The sequence below is a fragment of the Ranitomeya variabilis genome, chromosome 5 (assembly GCF_051348905.1).
Source record: "Ranitomeya variabilis isolate aRanVar5 chromosome 5, aRanVar5.hap1, whole genome shotgun sequence".
NCBI lineage: Eukaryota > Metazoa > Chordata > Amphibia > Anura > Dendrobatidae > Ranitomeya > Ranitomeya variabilis.
This window is the reverse complement of record NC_135236.1, coordinates 297,826,435-297,852,087: the sequence shown is the minus strand read 5'-3', so window position 1 is coordinate 297,852,087 and position 25,653 is coordinate 297,826,435. Positions and strand designations below refer to the sequence as shown.

General features: G+C 43.2%; 1 protein-coding gene across 2 annotated transcripts in view; it reads right to left on the bottom strand.

Annotated features, from left to right (window-relative positions):
* The window catches only part of TSGA13 (testis specific 13), a 566,886-nt gene that overhangs the window by 4,192 nt on the left and 537,041 nt on the right, over window positions 1-25,653 (bottom strand). For both annotated transcript variants that reach the window (XM_077264456.1, XM_077264457.1), the window contains 4 exons: window positions 25,413-25,501; window positions 24,443-24,652; window positions 22,489-22,562; window positions 7,589-7,716 (listed from right to left, as the gene is read on the bottom strand). In XM_077264456.1, the coding sequence (XP_077120571.1) occupies window positions 7,589-7,716; window positions 22,489-22,562; window positions 24,443-24,652; window positions 25,413-25,501 (501 nt within the window). The remainder of the gene's footprint in view (window positions 1-7,588; window positions 7,717-22,488; window positions 22,563-24,442; window positions 24,653-25,412; window positions 25,502-25,653) is intronic.

The window sequence follows — 25,653 nt, the reverse complement described above, 5'->3', positions numbered from 1 at the left end:
TCTGTAGTGTGTGTTACTTGTGTGTGAGGTATCTGTAGCGTGTGTTACATGTGTGAGGTATCTGTAGTGTGTGTTACTTGTGTGTGCGGTATCTGTAGTGTGTGTTACATGTGTGTGAGGTATCTGTAGTGTGTGTTACATGTGTGTGAGGTATCTGTAGTGTGTTACATGTGTGTGAGGTATCTGTAGTGTGTGTTACATGTGTGTGAGGTATCTGTAGTGTGTTACATGTGTGTGAGGTATCTGTAGTGTGTGTTACATGTGTGTGAGGTATCTGTAGTGTGTTACATGTGTGTGAGGTATCTGTAGTGTGTGTTACATGTGTGAGGTATCTGTAGTGTGTGTTACATGTGTGTGAGGTATCTGTAGTGTGTGTTACATGTGTGTGAGGTATCTGTAGTGTGTGTTACATGTGTGTGAGGTATCTGTAGTGTGTTACATGTGTGTGAGGTATCTGTAGTGTGTGTTACATGTGTGTGAGGTATCTGTAGTGTGTTACATGTGTGTGAGGTATCTGTATAGTGTGTTACATGTGTGTGAGGTATCTGTAGTGTGTGTTACATGTGTGTGAGGTATCTGTAGTGTGTGTTACATGTGTGCGGTATCTGTAGTGTGTGTTACATGTGTGTGAGGTATCTGTAGTGTGTGTTACATGTGTGTGAGGTATCTGTAGTGTGTTACATGTGTGTGAGGTATCTGTAGTGTGTGTTACATGTGTGTGAGGTATCTGTAGTGTGTGTTACATGTGTGTGAGGTATCTGTAGTGTGTTACATGTGTGTGAGGTATCTGTAGTGTGTGTTACATGTGTGTGAGGTATCTGTAGTGTGTTACATGTGTGTGAGGTATCTGTAGTGTGTGTTACATGTGTGTGAGGTATCTGTAGTGTGTGTGTTACATGTGTGAGGTATCTGTAGTGTGTGTTACATGTGTGTGAGGTATCTGTAGTGTGTGTTACATGTGTGTGAGGTATCTGTAGTGTGTGTTACATGTGTGTGAGGTATCTGTAGTGTGTGTTACATGTGTGTGAGGTATCTGTAGTGTGTGTTACATGTGTGTGAGGTATCTGTAGTGTGTTTTACCTGTGTGTGAGGTATCTGTAGTGTGTGTTACATGTGTGTGAGGTATCTGTAGTGTGTGTTACATGTGTGAGGTATCTGTAGTGTGTTACATGTGTGTGAGGTATCTGTAGTGTGTGTTACATGTGTGTGAGGTATCTGTAGTGTGTGTTACATGTGTGTGAGGTATCTGTAGTGTGTGTTACATGTGTGTGAGGTATCTGTAGTGTGTGTTACATGTGTGTGAGGTATCTAGTGTGTGTTACATGTGTGTGAGGTAACTGTAGTGTGTGTTACATGTGTGTGCGGTATCTAGTGTGTATGTGTTACGTGTGTGAGGTATCTGTAGTGTGTGTTACACGTGTGGGAGGTATCTGTAGTGTGTTACTTGTGTGTGAGGTATCTGTAGTGTATATGTGTTACATGTGTGTGAGGTAATTGTAGTGTGTGTTATGTGTGTGATCAGTGCTGTATTTTTTAGCATATTCTGCAGTGTGATAATAGTCTGCAGGCTATCTGTGTTGAATTCATGTCTATTCCCCCTATGGCCACTGCAGGTTACATATGTAAAGTGGTATAACACATTTGATTGGTTTAACAAATAAAGCAAAAAAGTCGGCACATCCTGTCAGTGCTTTACGATTTGATTCTACGACACTCGTATGTGGGCTGGTGAGTTTTTATTTGTGCCAGGGCTGCTTTTTGGTCCCAGTCCGGCCCTGGTGAGAGCTAACTTTTCCTTGCCCTATATTTAGTACAGGGAATTTGTACAGTTCAAAACTGCATCATATCCCGCTATAAAAACCCAAGCCCTACAGCTGTGTTGACAGAAAAATATACTTGTGGCTCCTGGAAGAGGTTAATACACGAAGATTGAATTGTAAAATTTAGTGACAGATCTGTTTTAAAACGCAAAATAAATATTTCTCAAATGGTCAGGAATGCTATTCACCATTCACAATGTCTAACATAATTGTCTGCCCCAAAAAATGTGATCTGCCATATTAGAATGCAACCTAGCATTTGCCATAAGCCCACTCCACTCTGTTAGCAAAAATGCAGATCTTCCCCAGCTTTATGTCTAAAGGCTACATTTTTGCCCATAATTAAGTCCATAATTAAGTATGTAAAACTTAAGGTAATGCCTAAAGAGGCAAGGAGGAAGAAATTGTATTGTATGAATTCTTTAAGAATATAATTTTGGCACCACCCAGTGTTTTTTTTATTTTGTTTTTTTTCAGGCAGTTTTCATGGAACGTTTTGAATGTATTAAAGGGAGCCTGTCATGTTCCCAAATGATATTAACCTCCAGCTATAGTGTTTCAATGTTGTCCAACTACTGAGAGGAAATGTATTTTATTCCTCCCGAGAATGCCGACTTTCAGTCATAAAGGCTTGCTGGTGCGGCTACAGTCACCGCTTTGTACACAGGTGAGTAGCGGCTGTAAGAATGGCATGGCACTTTAACAGTTTGTAAACTCAATATATAATTATACCAGTAGCGCACCAACTATGGATCCTGCGGCAGATAATGGTACAGTACCACCTGTCTGTAACAATATCACTAAATGTGGTTAAAAAAGGGGAAAAAATCTGCGCTGGAATCTGACTAATAACCCCCTAGTGAGGACTAAAACTGTTGTCGAAAAGGTGACTGCTAAGAACAATAATTTAAAATAAATAATAATTAGGGCAACGACTGGGTGTTGCACTTGTATAGTATGTAGTATGCTGAAGACTAAAAAAACTAGAGATGATGCAACCGATGTTTAAAAATACTGAAAAAGCATCTGTGGATGCAATGTATCTCTTGAGGCTATCAGTATAAGATGTACCTGGTGGAGATGCCGTATGCAGTGCAGTCTTCCGTCGTTGTATCCACTTGTGTTGCCAAGGAGAGGTGAAATCAAGTAGGTGTCGCTTATTGCCTTCAGGGATGAGAGCTGCAGGCACTGCCCCGGCCGGTGGCAGAGAATCCTGCGCTCGCTTTCACCGTCGGATTTGTCAGCGCTGCTGGGCTGAGCCGCTAGGTACTCTGCTTGGCAGGACCTTACGTGACGTCACGGTCACGTGATTACTCACGTGACTAGGCTAAGGAAAGCGTTATGGGCCAAATCCTACGCGTTTCGGAGACAAACGTGCTCCTTCATCAGGGATGGTCCATACTAGGTAGTGTGTACCTATATAGCCCACTGCGGACACATGACCATATTAAGTGCTGAAGGCAAATAGTTAAATTTCACTATTCAGACCTCTAGGCATTAAGGTGTCAAGTTCAAAGATCATTTTGGTTTCCTCCCTAGACATTTGTTGGATGAAATCACCTCCCCTCCAACATTTCTGTACCACTTTAAGGCCTGTAATAGTAGTGCCACGGATTGACCCTTCATGGTGGATCAGGAAATGCTTCGAAAGTGGGTGGCCTTCAAATTTTTTATTCATATTCCTGATATGTTCATTGATCCTAATTTGAAGGGCCCGCTTCGTTCTTCCGATATATATTTTATCACAGGGGCATCTAATTGAATAGATTAAAGAGGTGGGTATTAGCATTATATCTAGTGATAATGGGGACTGTTTTCCAATGATAACTGTTTATTAGTTTTTTAACCCTTATGGACAAATTTGTTGGTAAGGACTTCCGGACTCCTCAGTCCCCAATATCACTAGATATAATGCTAATACCCACCTCTTTAGAAAAATAGTAAACAGACACTGGAATATTCTGAAAGAAGATAAGGTCATTGGCGAAAAACTCCCTGAACGTCCACTATTTATTTATAAGAAGGCCCGTAATTTGGGGAATAAAATAGCCCCCACAGTTCCGCACCCCTTTTTCTCTTCAATAAAACATTCATTTTGGCAGAAACATCCAGGCTTCTATCCCTGTTTAAAATGCAAGCCATGTAAAACATTAAAAACCAAAAAACAACTTTCACTTTCAAAGGGGCCAATTGAATGGAAAATTGAGGATTTTATATCTTGTGATACTAAAGGGGTTATCTATTCAATTAGATGCCCCTGTGATAAAATATATATCGGAAGAACGAAGCGGGCCCTTCAAATTAGGATCAATGAACATATCAGGAATATGAATAAAAAATTTGAAGGCCACCCACTTTCGAAGCATTTCCTGATCCACCATGAAGGGTCAATCCGTGGCACTACTATTACAGGCCTTAAAGCGGTACACAAATGTTGGAGGGGAGGTGATTTCATCCAACAAATGTCTAGGGAGGAAACCAAAATGATCTTTGAACTTGACACCTTAATGCCTAGAGGTCTGAATAGTGAAATTGAACTATTTGCCTTCAGCACTTAATATGGTCATGTGTCCGCAGTGGGCTATATAGGTACACACTACCTAGTATGGACCATCCCTGATGAAGGAGCACGTTTGTCTCCGAAACGCGTAGGATTTGGCCCATAACGCTTTCCTTAGCCTAGTCACGTGAGTAATCACGTGACCGTGACGTCACGTAAGGTCCTGCCAAGCAGAGTACCTAGCGGCTCAGCCCAGCAGCTCTGACACATCCGACGGTGAAAGCGAGCGCAGGATTCTCTGCCACCGGCCGGGGCAGTGCCTGCAGCTCTCATCCCTGAAGGCAATAAGCGACACCTACTTGATTTCACCTCTCCTTGGCAACACAAGTGGATACAACGACGGAAGACTGCACTGCATATGGCATCTCCACCAGGTACATCTTATACTGATAGCCTCAAGAGACACATTGCATCCACAGATGCTTTTTCAGTATTTTTAAACGTCGGTTGCATCATCTCTAGTTTTTTTAGTCTTCAGCATACTACATACTATACAAGTGCAACACCCAGTCGTCGCCCTAATTATTATTTATTTTAAATTATTGTTCTTAGCAGTCACCTTTTCGACAACAGTTTTAGTCCTCACTAGGGGGTTATTAGTCAGATTCCAGCGCAGATTTTTTCCCCTACTTTAACAGTTTGCTCTGCAATGTATCTGTACATAGCAAGCTGTCAAAGAGCTAATTTGAAAAAAAGGCATGGGGTCCCCCCCATTTTTGACCAAACTTTCTAAAGCTGACAGCACATTGATCAGCTGTGAGCTCACTGAGCTGAACTGCTATGACATCATCAGTGACTTTTTCCCAAGGTACTGAGATCACTGCAGTTCAGCCTGGCTGAGAACGCACCAGACAATACAAAGGTGACATCAACCACACAAATATAAACCTCACTTGCCACCGCTACAGGGCAAGTAGGAAGAGCCAGGCCAAGCACCAGAATTGACACATCTAATAGATATGTGCCTTTTGTGGGAAGCTGTGGCCTGCTATTTTTAGGCTGGGGGGTCAATATCCATGGCCTTTTACCAGCCTGAGAATATCAGCCCCCAGCTGTCAGTTTTAGCAAGACTTGTTGTCAAAAATTGGGGGAACCCCATGCCTTTTTTTAAATTATTTAAATGATTTAAAAAAAAATAGTGTGGGGCCCCCTCTATTCTTGATAACAGCTTTGCTAATGCTGACAGCTGAGGGTTGCAGGCCCCAGCAGTTAGTTTTGCCTGGCTGGTTATAGAAAATACAGAGGAACCTAAGTCTGATTTTTTTACTTATTTATTTATAGCGCAGGTGGCGGGGGATAAATACTCTCATCAGCCGCTGCCTGTTCTCACTGTTATTAGAGGCAGCAGGTGTAGGCTGATGGGAGTAATAGGCCCATCAGCCGCCACCTGCTGTCACTGTTATCAGTTGAATATAACTTTCATCATTCTCCCCTGCTCGCGCTGCACGGCAAAGCAGGGGAGAATGATGAGAGCTGTTTTCAGCACCCGGTGCCAGGGAACAGCGCTTACTGTTGCGCTGCTTCCCTGGAGCCAGTGCATGTGGTACTGAAGTGGCACACTGGCGGTACATGGTTGCCACACGTGTACCACAAGTATTACACACACGGACACTTAGGCCGGCGTCACACTGGCGTATTGCATCCGATGCGAGAGCATCGGATGTGATATGCTAATGACACTCGGCTCCTGCTCGCAGCAGAGCAGGAGCCGAGTGTCATGCGTCTGTGCTCCGATTCTCTCGCACAGGGAGGATCGGAGCACAGCTGCGGAGGAGGCGGAGAAATGAATTTCTCCATCTCCTCCATTGCTGGGGTCCGCTTATAACGCACATCACTCGGATGATATCCGAGTGGTGTGTGCTGTCTCACTCGCACCCATAGGCTTATATGGGTGCGAGTGAGCCCAGAGTATTCCTCGGTTCGAGACAATCGCAGCATGCTGCAATTGTCTCGGACCTGAAGAAAACCGCCGACAAAAAGTCGGCTGCTGGGAGCTGCCCCATATGTTAACATTGGTCCGAGTGCAATGCGATTTTTTATCGCATTACACTCGGCCGTTTAAAACGCCAGTGTGATGCCGGCCATACATCTCGGGTACCGGAAATATCAGGACGTGTGAAACCCGCCTTAGGGGACATGACAGGTACCTTTGTTTTTTTTAAGAAAAATTTGTATACACAACACAGCCGTTTATATCTTTGATTACTTTCATCGGGCAAAAGAAAATGTACAATATATGCTTAGACTTCTATGATGCAGGTGTACTTGACACTTGCCATGTAGAAATCCATGGATATACTGTATATACCATGTTCTTAAATTGTACCAAATTTATCAGTGGATCATGTAGTTTGATAAATCTGGAACATCTTGGCTTACTTTTAGAACATTGTTGTACCAAAATACATGTGCATGTCATTAATTTAGCCATTCCCTCTTTTTTAGACCATTTATTAGTGTCTCGTTAGGCAAGTAACTCTATAAAACATTTAATAGATACGACAGAATTCTGGCTAATTTTTAAGATAAATGTAGTGCATTTTTATCTTGGGGAACCTGTCACCAGTTCAAAAGTAGCCAATTTTTCTGTTATTCAATTCCTGCTGCTTCCCTTAGTATTCCAGTGGGGTTTTTTTGTTGTTTTTTTTAAATCTAACGTTTTGGATCTGGATAAATGATCTTTTACTTAGTGCAAATTTTTATGGTTTAAGTGTTGCTTACAGGATTTTCAGTGGGAATGTCTTACACTCGTCCTTGGTAAAGACCAAAAAAATTAGTACCAAATTTACAGGCCCTTATCTCTTGAACTGTAAGGTAGATGAAAATAAGTCAGGGGAGCAAAGAGTGGCCCCTTTTACCCGATGACAGGTCCACTTGATTATATGTTGTGCTTTGTTTTTTTATCTTAATTACTATGTCAGCTGTAGGAAGTTGTGCGCATGCTAAAATGTAAAATAGTGGATATAATGATGAACAGCCTTTTGTGTTTTCTATGATTTTTTGTTGCCGATGCCCTCTGAGTTGTCTTGGAAAAGCACGATCCAGTATATTGCAGTCTAAATCTTAAATGTATCCTCCATATAAGTTAAAGACTCAGTAAACCAAACTTTGGCTTCCATTTTCAGTTATCATCCCTTATCGGTTAGTTTGACAGGCCTTCTTTGACAATGGAACACGTAAACTGAAATACATTTCTTATGTTCATTACCATCTTTACTAGGCAGTCGGATGCATCTAGTTGGATAGTCGCTGCCTTCCAAGACTTGATTTTTCCTTTCTCTGCAGCGTTTCGAAAATTCTCCTTTAATTTTCTTACATGTCTCTTCAGTAACAAATCTGGGAAATTGACACAATTATTATCATTTTCCTTTCATCCCTGATTATAACTATTATTAGTCTGCTGTGCAGTTAAATATACTAAACTATACAATAAGTTTTTTTGTATCCAGTTGTCTAGAAACATAAGTAAAGAGATACAGGAAAAATGGACTGACAATGTTATCGATAATATAGAGAGTATAACAAATGTCTAACATAAACAATTCCTCGCCCAATAAAAAATTAACCTTTATTAATACCATTAACCCCTTCATGACTCAGCCTATTTTGGCCTTAATGACCTTGCCGTTTTTTGCAATTCTGACCAGTGTCCCTTTATGAGGTAATAACTCGGGAACGCTTCAACGGATCCTAGCGATTCTGAGATTGTTTTTTCGTGACATATTGGGCTTCATGTTAGTGGTAAATTTAGGTCGATAATTTCTGCGTTTATTTGTGAAAAAAAATGGAAACTTGGCGAAAATTTTGAAAATTTCGCAATTTTCACATTTTTAATTTTTATTGTTAAACCAGAGAGTTATGTGACACAAAATAATTAATAAATAACATTTCCCACATGTCTACTTTACATCAGCACAATTTTGGAAACAACATTTTTTTTTGCTAGGAAGTTATAAGGGTTAAAATTTGACCAGTGATTTCTCATTTTTACAACAAAATTTACAAAACCATTTTTTTTTAGGGACCACCTCACATTTGAAGTCAATTTGAGGGTTCTATATGGCTGAAAATACCCAAAAGTGACACCATTCTAAAAACTGCACCCCTCAAGGTGCTCAAAACCACATTCAAGAAGTTTATTAACCCTTCAGGTGTTTCACAGCAGCAGAAGCAACATGGAAGGAAAAAATGAACATTTAACTTTTTAGTCACAAAAATGATCTTTTAGCAACAATTTTTTTATTTTCCCAAGGGTAAAAGGAGAAACTGGACCACGAAAGTTGTTGTCCAATTTGTTCTGAGTACGCTGATACCTCATATGTGGGGGTAAACCACTGTTTGGGTGCACGGCAGAACTCGGAAGGGAAGGAGCGCCATTTGACTTTTTGAATGAAAAATTGGCTCCAATCTTTAGCGGACACCATGTCGCGTTTGGAGAGCCCCCGTGTGCCTAAACATTGGAGCTCCCCCACAAGTGACCCCATTTTGGAAACTAGACACCCCAAGGAACTTATCTAGATGCATAGTGAGCACTTTAAACCCCCAGGTGCTTCACAAATTGATCCGTAAAAATGAAAAAGTACTTTTTTTTCACAAAAAAATTATTTTAGCCTCAATTTTTTAATTTTCACATGGGCAACAGGATAAAATGGATCCTAAAATTTGTTGGGCAATTTCTCCTGAGTACACTGATACCTCACATGTGGGGGTAAACCACTGTTTGGGCACATGGTAAGTCTCGGAAGGGAAGGAGCGCCATTTGACTTTTTGAATGAAAAATTATCTCCATCGTTAGCGGACACCATGTCGCATTTGGAGAGCCCCTGTGTGCCTAAACATTGGAGCTTCCCCACAAGTGACCCCATTTTGGAAAGGAGACCCCCCAAGGAACTTATCTAGATGCATAGTGAGCACTTTAAACCCTCAGGTGCTTCACAAATTGATCCGTAAAAATGAAAAAGTACTTTTTTTCACAAAAAAATTATTTTAGCCTCAATTTTTTAATTTTCACATGGGCGACAGGATAAAATGGATCCTAAAATTTGTTGGGCAATTTCTCCTGAGTACGCCGATACCTCATATGTGGGGGTAAACCACTGTTTGGGCGCATGGCAAGGCTCGGAAGGGAAGGCGCGCCATTTGACTTTTTGAATGGAAAAGTAGCTCCAATCGTTATCGGACACCATGTCACGTTTGGAGAGCCCCTGTGTGCCTAAACATTGGAGCTCCCCCACAAGTGACCCCATTTTGGAAACTAGACCCCCCAAGAAACTTATCTAGATGCATAGTGAGCACTTATAACCCCCAGGTGCTTCACAGAAGTTTATAACGCAGAGCTGTGAAAATAAAAAATAATTTTTCTTTCCTCAAAAATGATTTTTAGCCCAGAATTTTTTATTTTCCCAAGGGTAACAGGAGAAATTGGACCCCAACTGTTGTTGTCCAGTTTGTCCTGAGTACGATGATACCCCATATGTGGGGGTAAACCACTGTTTGGGTGCACGGCAGGGCTTGGAAGGGAAGGCACGCCATTTGTCTTTTTGAATAGAAAATTAGCTCCAATCATTAGCGGACACCATGTCGCGTTTGGAGAGCCCCTGTGTGCCTAAACATTGGAGCTTCCCCATAAGTGACCCCATTTTGGAAACTAGACCTCCCAAGGAACTAATCTAGATGTGTGGTGAGCACTTTGAACCCCCAAGTGCTTCACAGAAGTTTATAACGCAGAGCCATGAAAATAAAAAATAATTTTTCTTTTCTCAAAAAATTTTTTTTAGCCCTGAATTTTTTATTTTCCCAAGGGCAACAGGGGAAATTTGACCCCAATAGTTGTTGTCCAGTTTCTCCTGAGTACGCTGATACCCCATATGTGGGGGTAAACCACTGTTTGGGCACACGTCGGGGTTCGGAAGGGAAGTAGTGACGTTTTGAAATGCAGACTTTGATGGAATGCTCTGCGGGCGTCACGTTGCGTTTGCAGAGCCCCTGATGTGCCTAAACAGTAGAAACTCCCCACAAGTGATCCCATTTTGGAAACTAAACCCCCAAGGGAACTTATCTAGATGTGTGGTGAGCACTTTGAACCCCCAAGTGCTTCACAGAAGTTTATAACGCAGAGCCGTGAAAATAAAAAATCATTTTTCTTTCCTCAAAAATAATTTTTTAGCCCGCAATTTTTTATTTTCCCAAGGGTTACAGGAGAAATTGGACCCCAAAAGTTGTTGATCAGTTTCTCCTGAGTACGCTGGTACCCCATATGTGGGGGTAAAGCACTGTTTGGGCACACGTCGGGGCTCGGAAGGGAGAGAGCACCATTTTACTTTTTCAACGCAAGATTGGCTGGAATCAATGGTGGCGCCGTGTCGCGTTTGGAGACCCCCTGATGTGCCTAAAAAGTGGAAACCCCTCAATTCTAACTCCAACACTAACCCCAACACACCCCTAACTCTAATCCCAACCCTAACCACAACCGTAACCCCAACACACCCCTAACCCTAGTCTTACCCCTAATTCCAACCCTAAGGCTATGTGCTCACGTTGCGGATTTGTGTGGATTTTTCCGCAGTTTTTGAAAAATCTGCAGGTAAAACGCACTGCGCTTTAGCTGCGGATTTACCGCGGATTTCCAGTGTTTTTTGTGTGGATTTCACTTGCGGATTCCTATTATGGAGCAGGTGTAAAACGCTGCGGAATTGCACAAAGAATTGACATGCTGCGGAAAATACAACGCAGCGTTTCCGCGCTGTATTTTCCGCACCATGGGCACAGCGGATTTGGTTTTCCATAGGTTTACGTGGTACTGTAAACGTGATGGAAAACTGATACGAATCCGCAGCGACCAATCCGCACCGTGTGCACATAGCCTAATTCTAACCCTAATTCTAACCCTAATTCTAACCCTAGCCCTAAGTGCAACCCTAAGTGCAACCCTAAGTGCAACCCTAAGTGCAACCCTAGCCCTAAGTGCAACCCTAAGTGCAACCCTAAGTGCAACCCTAAGTGCAACCCTAGCCCTAAGTGCAACCCTTAGTGCAACCCTAAGTGCAACCCTAAGTGCAACCCTAGCCCTAAGTGCAACCCTAAGTGCAACCCTAAGTGCAACCCTAGCCCTAAGTGCAACCCTAAGTGCAACCCTAAGTGCAACCCTAGCCCTAAGTGCAACCCTAAGTGCACCCCTAAGTGCAACCCTAAGTGCAACCCTAGCCTTAAGTGCAACCCTAAGTGCAACCCTAAGTGCAACCCTAGCCCTAAGTGCAACCCTAAGTGCAACCCTACCCCTAACCCTACCCCTAACCCTACCCCTAACCCTAACCCTAATGGAAAAACAAAAATAATTATATTTTCTGTATTTTATTATTGTCCCTACCTATGGGGGTGATAAAGGGGGTGATTTATTTACTGTTTTTTTTATTTTGATCGCTGTGATAGAACTTATCACAGCGATCAAAATGTGCAGGAACGAATCTGCCGGCTGGCAGATCCGGCGGGCGCACTGCGCCCGCCATTTTCCAAGATGGCGGCGCCCATGAAGCAGACGGCCGGACACCGGGAGGGACATCGGAGCTAGGTAAGTATGGGGGGGTGGGACCGGAACACGGGGGGGGGGATCGGAGGACCTGGGGAGCGGACAGGAGGACCGGGGGAGCCGACAGGAGGGAGGAGGGGAGCGGAACGGAGATCGGGGCAAAAAGGATGACTGGGGAGGCGATCGGTGGGGTGGGGTGGGGGCAGATCGGGGTCTCCAGCCATGGCAGATGCTATTGCAGCATCGGCCATGGCTGGATTGTAATATTTCACCATTTTCATAGGTGAAATATTACAAATCGCTCTGATTGGCAGTTTCACTTTCAACAGCCAATCAGAGCGATCGTAGCCACGGGGGGGTGAAGCCACCCCCCCTGGGCTGAAGTACAACTCCCCCTCTCCCTGCAGATCGGGTGAAATAGGAGTTAACCCCTTCACCCGATCTGCAGGGACGCGATCATTCTGTGACACAGCATATGCGTCACAGGTCGGATTGGCACCGACTTTCATGACGCATACGCTGTGTCACAGGTCGGGAAGGGGTTAAAAAGGAAGCAATCATAGAAACTTTCTCCAGCAAGTCAAAAAGTACACATAGTCGCATACACAAATAAATGACCTACCACTATGCCACATAAAGAGAATGAACTTTAAAAAAAAGAGGGGTCAGGTAGGTGGGGCAAAAAGGGAGGAGACCAGATAATATGCTTACCCTGAATATTATACCCTTTTCGTTACCCTACCTAACTGCAGAGGTTGGTACCCTAAATAAAGCCCGCAAATGATGGCTTTCCCGCCCCGTCATCTTACCCTAGTAAACCCGACTAGACAGTCCTGTAAACTACAATCTCTATCATAGATGCAAGGGAGACAGAGAATCCAAATCCTAGCTAATGTAGTGAGTTAGAAACAAGATATAGATAATATATAATGACTATAACAAAAATTATAAATGTCCTGCTGTCAAGTGTATATCCCCAAAACAAACATTTTTGGAGCTGCAAAAAGGATATGATAAGTTAAATATAGTAAAGTATCTCTGCATATAATAAAGGTGCTACTCATGCTTAACACCACTTGTAGGAATATACCTTAAGAGACTACATCAGGTACTGAATGTATAAATACAAATACAGCAAGGCATAATTGGAGAAGACCCACATAGTTATCAGTATACGTAGTTATCAGTATACGACAAAAGCTCACAGACACAAAAAGAGGATTTAAAAATCCTCCAAAAAATTTAAAAAAGTCACAGAGAAAAATGCAGAGATGTTTACCTGCTGAAGCCTACTTTTGTTGAAGTAAACTGGTTAAACGTTTCAGCGCCTCAGTCTTTCATTTGGACAATAGCCATCGATCCAGGATCGGGGTCATCACAGCTGAGAGGACCTGCTGCTGATCAAGTAAGTGTCTGTTCCTTCATGATATCCCTTGCACTGTGCATCGCCTGAGGCCACAGCACCGGGTCAAGCCACTAGTGACATCCCCCTCAAGAGACGGACCTCTTTGATCTGGTGCTGGGTACCTCGGTCTCCCGGGCGTCACAACTGGCGTCACGAACAGGATTGGGCCAGCCCATACACCGGGTATTGTGTGCCGTAATTGGAGTCTGAAACTGTGAAAATTTGGATGAAAAATCTTGGAAATTGACTTTGTTAAAGAAAATCCCGTTCTCCATTGAAAACTATTGAAAGTGACTTTTCTCCATTGGTTATAATGGGGTAAAAATGGCCGCCATCCCCTGATGTGATCATCTCATAACCGTTAGGCACAAAACTGTTAATCGAGCTACGTCATTACCCAAGCCCCAGTCTAACTGAAAAACTTCAAAATCCATCATCACAGAGCGTGCGGCAGTTAGAGGCAGCAGGGGGCGTGTCATTGTCATCCTGCTGCACAGAGGAACGAATCTACATTATCTAGACGGAAGCTGGGACCGGAGGGGTCTGGATTAACTAAGGGGGTACAGTATGTCGCAGCACGGATACGCCGCAGCACCCGGCGACGCTAATGCAGCTGAAAGACAGAGTGTCGATAGAGAGCCTGGCAGCGCAGCAGTGCAAGGAGTGGCGCCCATCATGCCGGTGTTGATGCCATATACCCCGGGTGGCCCGTGGCTTCCAATGTATGAAGGTGAACCTAATACCCTTGACGGTTTCAGGGAAAAGATGCTGGCTCATTTTGATATGTTCCCCGTGGGTGAAGCTCAGCGTGTTAGTCTCCTGATGATGCAGTTAAGTGGCCATGCTAAGCGAGAAGTCACGGCATGGGCAACTGATCTAAAAGGTACTGTTGAACGCATATTTGCTGGATTAAAAGCTACATTTGAAACCACTGCCAGCAGCAAAGCTAAAGTACGATTCTTTAATTGCAAACAAAAAGCTAATGAGGGCGTGAGAGATTTTGCCTTAAACCTGCAGGAAGCCCTTAAATCACTTACACTGGCTGAACCCATTTTTAACACAGGAGCCGATAAACTGCCAGTGCTAAGTCCCTGGGGCCCATTACTAATGAGACTCTTCAGCAAAAGCTTGACTCTTTAACTGATGTTGTTGCTTCAATGGCTAAAACCATGCAGGAGATGAGAGAACCCAAGATGGAGTTGGTAAACCGTAGAGAGGATGTTCCATGGATGAGGTCCAGGAGATACCCGACATGGAGAGGACGGCCCCGTGACCGCTACCAACCGGATGGACAGCCCATTTGCCGCCGTTGCCAGCAGCCAGGCCACTTTGCACGAAATTGTGATTTAAACGGGAATCCCCCGGGAATGCGGGCCGCTTCGCAGGAATGAATTTTCAAGGCCCAACACCCTGGCACGACAGATACATCGGAGGACGACCCATCATCCCTATCGTGCTGGATGGAATTCCCCTCAACGCTTTGCTGGATACAGGTTCCCAGATTTCATCTATACCATATATCCTTTATAAGAGGTACTGGGCTGAGGTAGATATTGATAAAGGACCCTCTGATGTTGAACTAGATATATGGGCCAGTAATGGTAAGTTGGTACCGAAACTAGGATTCAGGGAGATGACCATAAAGATTGGTAAAGCAGAATTGAAGAAACAGGGTATAATTGTCGTTGATGTTGATCGGCAGAACTGTGAACCAACTGTATTGATAGGGATGAATGTGTTAGAGAATTGCTTTTCCGAAGTTATTTCTGTCTTACAACAAATTGCTGAAACTGCCCGATCCTGCCAGCAGAGAGTTCTCCAGAGGGAAATAAAAGTATTAATGTTAAGGCAACAGATAGAAGTTGCAGGTGGAGAAATCGGCAGTGTGAGGGTGAGTGATCCAACGTCTATTGTAATCCCACCAAAAACAGAAATGCTGGTATGGTGTAGAGCGGCCATTGGTACTAAAGGATGAGACTATCAAGCCTTAATAGAACCAGCGTACACCGACAGCAGGCCCACTATACTCACGGCACGAGGGTTGGTCGAGGTACACCGGGGACGGGTGCCGGTACGACTTTTGAACTGTGGAGAGGAAGAGGTCACTTTGCCAAGGTACGCTACAGTGGCAAAGTTATATACTGTTGACAACAATGCCATCACAACCTTTGAGCCCTTAGAATCGACCTGTCAGGTGGAAAATAACAGCTCAGATGGAGAATCGGAGGATTGGTGCCAACAGCTAGACGTGGGTGTAGATTCAACACCTATCCATCAAAGACAAGGGGTGTATAGATTAGTGACGGAATATGAACAGGTCTTCAGTAAACACCCATTGGACTTCGGACGGATAGAAGGGGTGGAACATACAATCCCCACCGGTGACCATCCCCCGATAAAAGAAAGATATAGACCCATACCGCCCGCTCACTATCAATGCGCGAAGGACATGCTGAGAGAGATGAAACAGGCCGGGGTAATAAGAGATAGTTGTAGCTCTTGGGCGGCCCCTCTGGTGATTGTCAAAAAAAAGGACGGAACCATGAGAATGTGCGTAGACCACCGGCGAATTAATAATATCACCCATAAAGACGCCTATCCCTTGCCTAGGATAGAAGAGTCCTTGACTGCTTTGAAATCTGCTAATTATTTTTCCACCTTAGACTTAACAAGCAGGTATTGGCAAGTCCCTGTGGCTGAGAGAGATAAAGAAAAAACGGCATTCACCACACCAATGGGTGTAAGCGAATTTAATCGCATGCCGTTCGGACTCTGCAACGCATCCGGTACTTTCCAGCGACTGATGGAATGTTGCCTCGGACACAAGAACTTCGAGACCGTCCTCCTGTACCTAGATGATGTGATCGTCTACTCAAAGACTTACGAACAGCACTTAACAGACCTGGCAGAGGTGTTCGAAGCCTTATCCAAGTATGGTATGAAAATCAAACCATCCAAATGTCACCTTCTCAAGCCAAAGGTACAATACTTAGGGCACATCGTGAGTTCGGAGGGAGTAGCACCGGATCCCGAGAAAATAACTGCCATAAGGGATTGGCCAAGACCTACCAACGCAAAAGAAGTTAGGCAATTCTTGGGATTAGTGGGTTACTATCGTAGATTTATAAAAGGATTTACCAAATTGGCAGCGCCCTTGCAAGATGCTTTGATAGGGAAGACGAAGAAACCTTCAAACAGAAACCCTCCTTTTCAGTGGAACGACGAAAGAGAAGACTCCTTTGAACAACTAAAGAAAGCACTAACCGGAGAAGAAGTTCTGGCGTACCCAGATTACCATCAACCTTTCATCCTCTACACCGATGCCAGCAATGTGGGATTGGGAGCAGTGCTGTCACAAAAGCAAGAAGGTCGGGAGAAAGTCATCGCCTTTGCAAGTAGAAAACTCCGGCCTACTGAAAGAAATTCAGAAAATTATACAGGTCCTTCTCAAAAAATTAGCATATAGTGTTAAATTTCATTATTTACCATAATGTAATGATTACAATTAAACTTTCATATATTATAGATTCATTATCCACCCACTGAAATTTGTCAGGTCTTTTATTGTTTTAATACTGATGATTTTGGCATACAACTCCTGATAACCCAAAAAACCTGTCTCAATAAATTAGCATATTTCACCAGTCCAATCAAATAAAAGTGTTTTTTAATATCAAACAAAAAAACATCAAATAATAATGTTCAGTTATGCACTCAATACTTGGTCGGGAATCCTTTGGCAGAAATGACTGCTTCAATGCGGCGTGGCATGGAGGCAATCAGCCTGTGACACTGCTGAGATGTTATGGAGGCCCAGGATGCTTCAATAGCGGCCTTAAGCTCATCCAGAGTGTTGGGTCTTGCGTCTCTCAACTTTCTCTTCACAATATCCCACAGATTCTCTATGGGGTTCAGGTCAGGAGAGTTGGCAGGCCAATTGAGCACAGTAATACCATGGTCAGTAAACCATTTACCAGTGGTTTTGGCACTGTGAGCAGGTGCCAGGTCGTGCTGAAAAATGAAATCTTCATCTCCATAAAGCATTTCAGCCGATGGAAGCATGAAGTGCTCCAAAATCTCCTGATAGCTAGCTGCATTGACCCTGCCCTTGATGAAACACAGTGGACCAACACCAGCAGCTAACATGGCACCCCACACCATCACTGACTGTGGGTACTTGACACTGGACTTCAGGCATTTTGGCATTTCCTTCTCCCCAGTCTTCCTCCAGACTCTGGCACCTTGATTTCCAAATGACATGCAAAATTTGCTTTCATCAGAAAAAAGTACTTGGGACCACTTAGCAACAGTCCAGTGCTGCTTCTCTGTAGCCCAGGTCAGGCACTTCTGCCGCTGTTTATGGTTCAAAAGTGGCTTTACCTGGGGAATGCGGCACCTGTAGCCCATTTCCTGCACCCGCCTGTGCACGGTGGCTCTGGATGTTTCCACACCAGACTCAGTCCACTGCTTCCTCAGGTTCCCCAAGGTCTGGAATCGGTCCTTCTCCACAATCTTCCTCAGGGTCCGGTCACCTCTTCTCGTTGTACAGCGTTTTCTGCCACATTGTTTCCTTCCAACAGACTTAACATTGAGGTGCCTTGATACAGCACTCTGGGAACAGCCTATTTGTTGAGAAATTTCTTTCTGGGTCTTACCCTCTTGCTTGAGGGTGTCAATGATGGCCTTCTTGACATCTGTCAGGTCGCTAGTCTTACCCATGATGGGGGTTTTGAGTAATGAACCAGGCAGGGAGTTTTTAAAAGCCTCAGGTATCTTTTGCATGTGTTTAGAGTTAATTAGTTGATTCAGAAGATTAGGGTAATAGGTCGTTTAGAGAACCTTTTCTTGATATGCTAATTTATTGAGACAGGTTTTTTGGGTTATCAGGAGTTGTATGCCAAAATCATCAGTATTAAAACAATAAAAGACCTGACAAATTTCAGTTGGTGGATAATGAATCTATAATATATGAAAGTTTAATTGTAATCATTACATTATGGTAAATAATGAAATTTAACACTATATGCTAATTTTTTGAGAAGGACCTGTAGTTCCTTCAAATTGGAGCTACTGGCAGTAGTTTGGGCTGTGACTGAACGTTTCAAACACTATTTGACCGGTGCAGAATTTATTGTCTATACTGACAACAATCCATTGACCCACCTAGACACGGCTAAATTAGGTGCGTTAGAACAGCGATGGATAGCCCGGTTATCTAATTACAACTTCGTGATCAAGTATCGAGCAGGTCGCAAGAATGGAAATGCCGATGCCCTATCCCGGATGCCACACTTGAGAGATGTAGAAGAAGAAACGGGGGAGCTTGAAGAAATTGAACTACCAGCCTTTCATCAGCCCAAGGCAAAACATCGTCAGTCAAATACCTATCAGAAACAACAAGAAGTGAATTTTAATCCGTTAGCACACCATAGATGGGCTGACACCCAAGATAGCAATCCGGCTGTGAAGCTAGTGAAGGAACTATTGACTGAGCAAAGTGCATATCCCGATGAGGATGCCCCAGAAGAGACGCATCAACTCTGGAAAGAGAGAGGCAAAATGTTCCTGTATCAAGGGAAACTCTGTAGAAGATACACCAATCCAAAAACACATGAATTGGTTTGGCAGATTATCGTGCCTAAACAAGATGTGAAGATGGTCCTCGAGGCTTACCACAATGGTGCTGGTCACTTTGGTTGGAAAAAGCTAGAAGTGCTTATGAGAGAAAGATTTTATTGGGTCGGGATGAGAAAATCAATTGAACAGTGGTGTAGAAACTGTGGCCCGTGCAACCTCAGAAGCAACGATCAAAAGAGCCAAAAAGCACCACTGCAGCCCATAATCACCAAACAACCACTTGAACTGGTAGCCATGGACCACGTGAAGTTGACACCGAGCCGGTCCGGTTACGTCTATGCCTTGACCATCGTGGACCATTATTCACGTTTCTTGGTAGTAGTACCTGTAAAAGATCTAACTGCAAAAACAACAGCCAAAGCGTTCCAAACGTATTTTTGTAGACCCCATGGATATCCGGAACAGGTTCTCACTGACCAGGGTACAGCCTTTGAATCAGAGATCTTCAGAGAATTCTGTAATATGTATGGTTGCAAAAAGATCCGGACGACGGCCTATCATCCGCAAACAAACGGCTTATGTGAGAAAATGAACCATATTGTGATAGACCTACTAAAGACTTTACTTGAAACAGAAAGGAATCAATGGCCAGAGAAATTGCCTGACTTGGTGGATCTGTATAATCATGTCCCGGTGAGCTCTACCAACTGCAGCCCAGCTTATCTTATGCGTGTAAGACCCGGCCAATTGCCAATCGATCTAGAAATTGGAATTCTTAAACCAGACGCAGAAGTTCAAGACTCCAATTGGGATGTCGTATGGCAAAAGCAGTATCACCAAGTGCAAGAGAGTGTGGAAAGAAGCCTCCAGCAAACCAGAGAAATACAAGAGCGAACTTTCAACCAGAATGCTCTAGCAACTCCATTAAGACCGGGTGACCAAGTACTCAAGAGGAATCTTCGAACCAATAAACTGGATAATCAATGGGAAGCCGTACCCTACACAGTTTTACCAACAAGAATGGATAATCCTAAAATGTGTCTCATTAGCAAAAACGGAGGTTTAACATCTGTACTAGTGTCAAGAGACAATCTTAAATTATGTCCGGAAACGTTGAAAGAGCCAGAAGTTGTCCAGCCAGAATCAGAAGTTATTCAACTTATACAGGTTCAACCAGTAAAGGAAAAAGAGGAGGAAATGTATCACACCTGTATAGGAGACTTTCCCAAAACCCTACTAACATACCATGGTGCAGTAGTGGTTCCCATGGTGGCCTTTTATCCAACACCGAACCCAATATTAGAAGTCCCAAGACAGGAAGAGGCTGACCCCGTACTACAAGAGGTTCCAGGTCAGGAAGAACAGATTCCTGATCAGAGTGATCCCATTCACGGTGGACTTGCCAACCCCATAGTGGTGGAATTATCTATAGCAGAGAGGGCAGATACTATATCCGCAGTAGACAGTAGTACACCACATAAAGAGACACCGCTATTACGTAGATCCCAGCGTAGTACCCAGGGTCAATTACCGGCCAGGTATGCGGATTACCAACTATAAGACTATAGTCATTGTTATTGTTCTGTAACGTTTAAGCCCAGTACCTACAGAGACTTACCTGTATGAACTTCTTGCATATTCTTGAACTTTTATCAGCCCGGAAACACTAAATCAAAGCTCCGGAAAGACTGCTTTGTGAACTTTGCTTCCTAGTACCTTCAAGGATAAAACTGTATTAATGGACGCTATTTGAAGTGACTTTTTACAGAATTCCATTTTTTTTGTTTCTTTGAGTGGTTTTTGTAACTTTTCATTTTTAAGACTCTGTACATATCAATTGTTATTTCAAAATGTTATCGTCCCACAGTCCCGGAGTACTGTTCTTAACTAAGGGGGAATGTGGCGCCCCTAGGGGTATTTGCCACAAAAATAGTTATTGACACTAAATACAAATATTAAAATAGCAAGACTGCACTACCATCTCCGGCCAGAAGGGGGAGCTCCAGAGACTCCCCTTGATCTATTCTGGTCTGAGAAAAGGACTGGCAGTTGGGTTGAGGAGCTGAAAGTGAGAGGTCGTATAACTGAACTCCTAACAGCCCTATGACGGATTATAGGCCCGTAATACCCATAGTAGGAAAAGAGGAATAGAGAAAAAGGACATTGTGAGAACCGGGTAGCAATAATTTCTACCCAAAATAGGCGCAGAGACGGATACCGGATCCGTGGCTATATTCGTTATATATAATACAGCAACCGGAAGAAAGTGAGGTGATATCAGCTTCACCAGGGTAAGACGCAGCAACAGACACAGAGTTCCGCGGTACTCCCAAAGGGGGTAAGCCGACAAAAAGGACTCGGGTTGTCCGTCGAACCAGAGCACAGAAGAGACAGATTGGGTCGGCAGCCAGTTCACATACAGCAGCAGGGCCATACAGAAACTGCGCATAATAAGAGGTGGAAATCCTGACAGGGTCAAAGTAATTCAGAGTTCTTATACAGACTCCGGGCACAGTATTGGTTGCAAATCCCTTTTTGTTGAAGTAAACTGGTTAAACGTTTCAGCGCCTCAGTCTTTCATTTGGACAATAGCCATCGATCCAGGATCGGGGTCATCACAGCTGAGAGGACCTGCTGCTGATCAAGTAAGTGTCTGTTCCTTCATGATATCCCTTGCACTGTGCATCGTCTGAGGCCACAGCACCGGGTCAAGCCACTAGTGACATCCCCCTCAAGAGACGGACCTCTTTGATCTGGTGCTGGGTACCTCGGTCTCCCGGGCGTCACATAATCAATACAATTAATTTATTTGTGGAAAGAATACACCAAATGGTAGGGGGGAAAAGAAACCAAAAAAAAGGGCACAACACCAAGGAGACAGAGCAATATTATAAACACAGTCCTGGAATGGTGAAATGATGGCGTGATATAAATAAATAAATAAATAAATAAATATTTATATATATATGTCACTAAACACAGAACTGAAGATATATATACACACTAAAATGAATGGATATGATAGAAAAAATAATTAAGTCTATATAAGGATACACACTTACAAATGGTCTGAAGTGCTTTTTAGGCTAAGGTGCATATAGTAACTGCAAATGCAGTGAACGACGTGTATATATATATATATATATATATATATATATATATATATATATATATATATATATATACCAGCATAAAGTGCAACAAGTGCATCCAAGATGCAAATATATGGTGCACAAATATGGCCGGATATATGCCGGAACAAATGATACATGCATACATATGATATTTAATAATTTTTGACTTAGTACTAATTATTTCATTGATCATCTTATAAAGTGATTGAAGTACTTATGTATTCCTTGCCTTGAGTTTTTTGTTTAATTAATGCCAAACAGCCAACACTGGATTGAAAGTGGTTGTTTCATCTGTATTTTTTGCACCTGTGTGTTTGCCATCATTAATCGGGTCCGCTGCACCCTGCTAGTGCATTTGGTTGGCGGCTTCAGCAGGTTAACATCTCTGCTTTTTTCTCTGTGACTTTTTTATCAGTATACGGCAACCTCATAGCTAGAAATGGCATTATATAGACCTGAATACATACCCCAACCTGTAACTTTTCTTCCCTGCTTCTGTCAATTCTTCTCTGAATGAGTTAATGTCCTTATTATTACTGCACTGGGAAAAAAAGATAGAAATTTTTTTTTCTATAGATAGTCAAAAAAGGAATAAAATGCTATTACGGTTAAAAAATGCTTCATGGACAGATCTAGAGCATTTATGTGACTAAATGTAATGTGAAGGTAGTATTTCATCAGTATTTAAATTCCAAAATCCTGAGTGTCTCCAAAACGTGGAACAGGTGTCAATCTTTCAATTAGATTTTCTCTGTAACTTGCACTCCTGGATTTATTCAGGCAGAGAGAGGACTTGAACTCTAGTGCCACCTACTGGAAGTAGCAATCCTACAGATAAAGTCCTCTTCCTCTCTGAAGAGACAATTAATGAAATGCATATTTAATTTCCTAGAGGAGCATGCATGTCATTTAAGGCTACTTTCACACTAGCGTCGTGTGACGTACGTCGCAATGCGTCGTTTTGGAGAAAAAACGCATCCTGCAAAGTTGCCTGCAGGATGCGTTTTTCTCCATAGACTTGCATTAGCGACGCATTGCGACGTATGGCCACACGTCGCATCCATGCGTCGTCGGCACAAAAAAATGTTCCATGTAACTTTTTTTGTGCGTCGCGCCCGCCATTTTTGACCGCGCAAGCGCGGCCGAAACTCTGTCCCCTCCTCCCCGGACATTACAATGGGGCAGCGGATGCATTGAAATACTGCATCCGCTGCCCCCGTTGTGCAATTATTTCACAACGTGCGTCGGTACATCAGGCAGACGCATGGCGACGGCCCCGTACCGACGCTAGTGTGAAAGTATCCTAAGTCTCCTCATACTGGCTTGCCAGACCTGGCTTGTCACTCTCCACAAGGAGAAACCTTATCCCTTAGGGTACCGTCACACATTGAAATTTTCATCGCTGCGACGGCACGATTCGTGACGTCGCAGCGTCGTATAATCATCGCTCCAGCGTCGTAGACTGCGGTCACACGTTGCAATCACGGCGCTGGAGCGATGCCGAAGTCCCCGGGTAACCAGGGTAAACATCGGGTAACTAAGCGCAGGGCCGCGCTTAGTAACCCGATGTTTACCCTGGTTACCAGCGTAAACGTAAAAAAACAAACAGTACATACTCACCCGTCGGTGTCCTTCAGGTCCCTTGCCGTCTGCTTCCTGCTCTGAGTGCAGCCGTACAGTGAGAGCAGATCGCAGCACCGCTGCGCTCTGCTCTCACTTTCCGGCCGGCACTCAGAGCAGGAAGCAGACGGCAAGGGACCTGAAGGACACCGACGGGTGAGTATGCACGATTTGTTTTTTTACGTTTACGCTTGTAACCAGGGTAAACATCGGGTTACTAAGCGTGGCCCTGCGCTTAGTTACCCGATGTTTACCCTGGTTACAAGCGAAGACATCGCTGGATCGCTGTCACACACAACGATCCAGCGATGTCAGCGGGTGATCAAGCGACGAAAGAAAGTTCCAAACGATCTGCTACGACGTACGATTCTCAGCAGGGTGTCTGATCGCAGTAGCGTGTCAGACACAGCGATATCGTAACGATATCGCTAGAACGTCACGAATCGTAACGTCGTAGCGATGGAAATTTCAATGTGTGACGGTACCCTTAGACTGCTGGTTTTGGTATGCAAGCAGTGATGAAATACTGATCAAATATACGGACACATGCATAGGCCCTCAGTGGAAACTGGTCTTCAATACCAAAGAATGTCATCTACACAATGGAGTTATGGAGTTCAGGCTCTGTCCATCGTGTTTTACCAGTAGCCTTGAGCCTGCTAACAGTGAATCAGTTGGGTACTATACCTCACTAATCTTAATGACCTTTGCCTTTAAAACAACTCTACTAACTTGAATCAGTCTTTCTGAAAGGCAATAAGAGTGAGCAGAAGTGAGCATGGTTTTAGAGCTAGTTCATACCTGGTTTTGGATGACTTCTTTGCAGAAGTACTGCATGGGAGACTCATTCTCTTGCCATTCATTGAAGACAGTTAGAGGGTTGTTGCTCATTATAAGTAGAGCTTTGTCCTGATTTATCTTAGATGCTGTATACATTATCTCCAGTGTTCTTCTGAAATCTTGAATTTGATCCAGAAATTTTGAAGATGGTATCTTAGCAAGCAATGAACACTATGATAAATAAAAATTACTTTATTACATCTGGTTTGGAAGCTCAATGGGGTATGAATGTTGCTGGTGGTGTGTCAGTCTGTTAGAGTTGTGGTTTGTTTCTATAATGAACTCTGTGATGTATATATGAGCCTGATGGTCTCCATAAACATTAGATGGCTGGCAGCAGAATGATGGTTTAGTTGATCATTCTGTCGGTAGCGATCTCTGCTGGCACTCCCATACACAGGAGCTCTCGTTTGGCCGAGCGCTCTTGTGTTCTCTATCAGATGATATGATCGATAGTCCAAAACTGAACATGATGGTTCGATATTTCTCCTGACAAATTGTTCAGGGCTTCCATACACATAAGACTATTGTCCGACAGTAGTCCAATGTGTATGTGGGCTTATGAGTACAGACAAATGATGTGGCCAATAGCCGCATGAATGTGAAAAAAAATTGTACAGCAATTGGCCATTGTGGTGAGCAGAGCTTTGGCCCCACGTTGCCAGATTACCTTTTATAATGTTAAAGCACTCTGATGATGCACATGTGTGTATATGGTATATATATATATATATATATATATATATATATATATATATATATATATATATATATACACATATATTAGTCTATGCTTTGCTGAAGCACCATAAAAACCTATATATGTTAATGTACATAGCCTAATGTGGATACAGAAAAAGCAGCACATTTCCTACTAGCCCCAAAATAATATAATACATAAAAGTCTAATTTTCCACAAAATACCCATTACCTTTATTGTCCCTTGTGAAATGCTAATTTTTTGCAGTTCTACTTCAGAATCTTCTCGAAGAAGTCTCCAGTAATCTTTTGCACTTTGACCTTTAAATATACAATGTCATTTTATTGTTTGAACACTGAATTTTTAACTATTTGTTTTGCATTATGGATGGATGTTCTCAACTGGATTCTCAACAATGTTCTCAACTCACCCAACTGCAAAGCAAAGTCAAAACCAGGCCGCATTTATACAA